The sequence below is a fragment of the Crocuta crocuta genome, unplaced genomic scaffold, assembly GCF_008692635.1.
Source record: "Crocuta crocuta isolate KB4526 unplaced genomic scaffold, BGI_CrCroc_1.0 scaffold53, whole genome shotgun sequence".
NCBI lineage: Eukaryota > Metazoa > Chordata > Mammalia > Carnivora > Hyaenidae > Crocuta > Crocuta crocuta.
This window is the reverse complement of record NW_027529432.1, coordinates 1030188-1034019: the sequence shown is the minus strand read 5'-3', so window position 1 is coordinate 1034019 and position 3832 is coordinate 1030188. Positions and strand designations below refer to the sequence as shown.

General features: G+C 63.2%; 1 protein-coding gene across 1 annotated transcript in view; it reads left to right on the top strand.

Annotated features, from left to right (window-relative positions):
• The window catches only part of ZFTA (zinc finger translocation associated), an 11422-nt gene that overhangs the window by 4329 nt on the left and 3261 nt on the right, over window positions 1-3832 (top strand). Inside the window, exons 3-6 of the mRNA XM_077759578.1 lie at window positions 1566-2063; window positions 2532-2918; window positions 3147-3551; window positions 3794-3830. Coding sequence (XP_077615704.1) covers window positions 1566-2063; window positions 2532-2918; window positions 3147-3551; window positions 3794-3830 — 1327 coding nt within the window. The remainder of the gene's footprint in view (window positions 1-1565; window positions 2064-2531; window positions 2919-3146; window positions 3552-3793; window positions 3831-3832) is intronic.

The window sequence follows — 3832 nt, the reverse complement described above, 5'->3', positions numbered from 1 at the left end:
TGGGCTCGCTCACAAAGGCAGATACCCCTCCCGCCCGCGCGTTATCACCTCCCTTCTTTTCAGAAAATTTTGCCACAATTTGTCAGCTAATTAGGACCAGCCCGTCCTCCCCGTTCTCTCCCGGAGGACACCGTTCCTTCATCCCCTGCTGCAGGGTCAACGCCTTAAGCCCCGCGACGGTCTGTCCAGACTAGGGAGACTCTGCCCTAATCTCCGAGCTCCCCTCGCAGAAACTCCCCATCCCCTTTTGTTTTTAAAGAATCTCAGCTCCTCCCCTTTTTTGGGCTCTTAAAGGGCCACGCCACCTTAGACTCGCGTAGATCCGGCGCTGGAAGGATGCTTGGAGACCAGCTAGCTATCCAGTGCCTTTTCAGACAAAGAGGCTTAGGCCCAGAGAGCCACTCGACCTATCAAAGATCACAGAGCAAGTTACCGGTGAAACCATCCTGGAACCGAGGCCTCTGACTTTGAAGCCAGTGCTTTTTTTCCTTTGGATCCACTGAAATCAAAACAAACACCACAATGGTCACAGGAGTCCTATCTGGTCCTGTCTTTTGTTTCTCTGACCCTGAGATTCTCCAGCGGGAGCATGACCACACTTGTCCGTTCAGCTTATGTGGCCAGGAAACCCTCTTCTACATAAAATGGGGTCCACACTGCAGGGAAGGTGGGGGACCGCTTGGGGTGTCTGCCTCTTTGGGAAAAGGGAATGCCACTGGGTTAGTATGCTCTCCCTGGGCCTCTCCAGTGGCTGCCCCTTGACCGCTGGGCAGTGGCCGGCTCTGCCAGAGCAAAAAATAAATCCCCAGAAAGACTTAATGGGCTCCAGTGGGTGGTGGCCACTCCCTTCCGCAGAATCTGCAGTAGCCACTCTGGTGGCCCTCCTGCCGGCCCCCGTGCAGGGTCGTCGGCTCTTCCAGACTCTAGGGAAGCCAGGGTCCCAGAAACTCCTTTCCCTGGAGGCGTTGACAGCGTTGTCGTGGGGATCCCTCCCGTGGGTGCCTATATTTGGGGAACCGACGATGCTTAGCACCCCCCAACATGGGACTGTCAGAAGGCTGTGTTGGAGGCAGCACTGGAAAAAGGGAGATCTTTGGGTGGGGCCCTCCTGGCTGGGGCCTCAGACGGGTGGGTCCTGTGTACGGCCCTGGATGCAGACAGATGCCCCCTTTGTTCTTCTCGCCCCACTGCCCCCTCTGCTCTGGCCGGGACCGCCCCGGCCTGCTGCCCTCTGGCTCTACGCTTACAGCCCTCCTCCAAACGGGGTGCCTTACAGAGCCGGCAGCCTCCATGCACCTCATTTTTTAAAGTCAGAGCTAGCCCCTCACAGTGTCCTGCATCCTTTCTTTCTTGGCCTTCTCTTAAAGGGGCCTCACTCTTGGTAAAGGGGCCAGTGGTTTGACTCCGGGCTCTCCCACATCCCTTTTACTGCTGTTGCCATCCTTTGCCCGCCCCTGTACGACCCCTCCCCCACCTCCCTCTCTCTGCACAATCCAAGCCTGGGTTCTTTCCCTGAAAATCAGACCTTAAAGAACTGTCTCCCCTTTCCCCTCCCCCTTCTTCAGGGCAAGATCTGCAGCTGGAAGGGGGTGCCTTGGGGTCCTGGGGGAGTGCCCCCCTGCCCTCCTCCAGGGCCAGGGGACCCGCATCTTCAGGCAGGAAATACTCAGACCACTGTGAGGCCCGGGCCTCGAGGCCCGGAAAGAGCCGCATCCCCGGCCGTGACCACCGGCGCTACTACCACGACCACTGGCGGCTGGAGTACCTGATGGACTTCAACCCCGCCCGGCACGGCATGGTGTGCATGGTGTGCGGCAGCTCCCTGGCCACGCTCAAGCTCAGCACCATCAAGCGGCACATCCGCCAAAAGCACCCCTACTCCCTGCATTGGAGTCCCCGGGAGAAGGAAGTCATCAGCAACAGCTGGGATGCCCACTTGGGGCTGGGGGCCTGTGGAGAGTCTGAGGGCCTGGGGGCCCAGGGGGCTGAGGAGGAGGAGGAAGAGGAAGAGGAAGAGGAGGAGGAGGGGGCTAGCCTGCAAGCTTGCCCGTCCAAGGGCCCAGGTAACTCAGAACTTGGAGAGGNCTTAATCCAGCCATTGCCCTTTTTTTGGGGGGGGGGGACTGCTTACCGCCCTTACTGTACAATATTGGGGGAGGGGCGCTGAGGTGTGGGGGTCTCCCCCATCCCTGAGAGTTTCGGCATTGTGTGGATTTAGAAGGTTCAAGGAGACCAGAGGTGGGGGGATGGGCAGGGGAAAGGCTGGGAGGAGAGGGTGCTGGAAAGGTACCGCTTAACGGTGAAGTCCCGGGAAGGGCCTAGAATCTGGGTCTCTGGGAGGAGCGGGCAGTGCTTCGGGGTTGTTGCAGGAACATTCGGAGGCGGAGGAGTTAAGGGATGAGGAGAGAGAAAGAGAAGGGCCAAGGTGAGGCAGAGGCAGAGTGAGGGAGAGGCTTGCGAGGTCCTGGCCACCGCGGGGAGCTTCTGCATCGCCAGCATCTCAGTTCCTAACCTCCCTCCGACCCTTTCAGGCAAAGCCCCAGCTGGTGAGGGCGGCCGATGCCAGCGGCGAGGGGGCCCAGTGGCACCCCGGGCTCGGCGTCGGCGCCTGTCAGCCTCCCGGAGGGCCGGGGGCAGCAGGGGGCTGGGGGCCCGGCGGCTGGAACGGAGGCTGAAGGAGTCCCTGCAGAACTGGTTCCGGGCAGAGTGTCTCATGGACTTTGACCCTCGGGGGAACCGGCTGGTGTGCATGGCCTGTGGCCGGGCACTGCCCAGCCTGCACCTGGACGACATCCGTGCCCACGTGCTGGAGGTGCACCCCAGCTCTCTGGGGCTCAGCGGCCCCCAGCGCAGCGCCCTGCTGCAAGCCTGGGGTGGCCGGCCCGAGACACTGTCTGAGCTCACTCGGTCCCCACCAGGTGCGAGGCCCATCCCTGGGCCGAGACCCTCCCTCCCCCCATATTAGGGCTGCAAAGTGGGGTCTGTGGCCCAAACCGGGAGGGACTCCTCTCCACACCCGCACACCCACCCACAGACACNCCCCGGCTGGGGCTTCCAGATAGGGGCTGGGGTGAGGACCCCTCTGCGTGGGTAAGGGCAGCCCTGCCACCAGGCTGAGCCCCTCTCCCTCACCCCTTCCCCAACAGACGACGACGTCGTCCCCCAGGACCTGACCAGAAAGAGCCGGGACCCCGCCCCCACTGCTGGAGCCCTTTCCTCTCAGGATCTCAGTCCCCCAGACGTAAAAAAGGNCATGGAGTTGGACGGCGGCCGGCGCGGCCTGGTGTGCATGGTGTGCGGGGGCGCGCTGGCCTCGCTCAAGACGAGCACCATCAAGCGGCACATCCGCCAGCGCCACCCGGGCTCCACGCGCCTCAGCGGGCCGGTCAAGGCCCTTATCGCCCAGGAGTGGAGCGAGCAGGCCGCTCACCTGCTGACCCTGGGGCTGCCGAGCCCCGAGTCCCCCAGGGACCCTGCCGCCCCCCGCACGGCCCCAGCCTCCGAGGAGGGGGGAGGGGAAGAGGAGGAGGAGCCGGAGGAGGAGTGGTGGGGTGAGCTGGCGCAGGGCCAGAGCAGGTGGCGCGGGAGAGTGGGGGCAGGGACCCGGGCCAGGCAGGGAGAGAAGGCTGCGAGTGCTGGGCTGGAACGGGGTGGGGAGAGGAGTGGAAAGGCTGAAGGGGAGACCGGGGAGGATGGGACCGGAGGGCCCAGGTGGGCGGTCGTGGATCCGAGACCCTGGACGCGGTCGGCTTGCGGTCTGCCGGCTCCAGTGCAGTCTTTTGTCCCTTTCTAGGCGACGTTCCGCTCTCTCCAGGGGAGCCCCCGGAGCGGC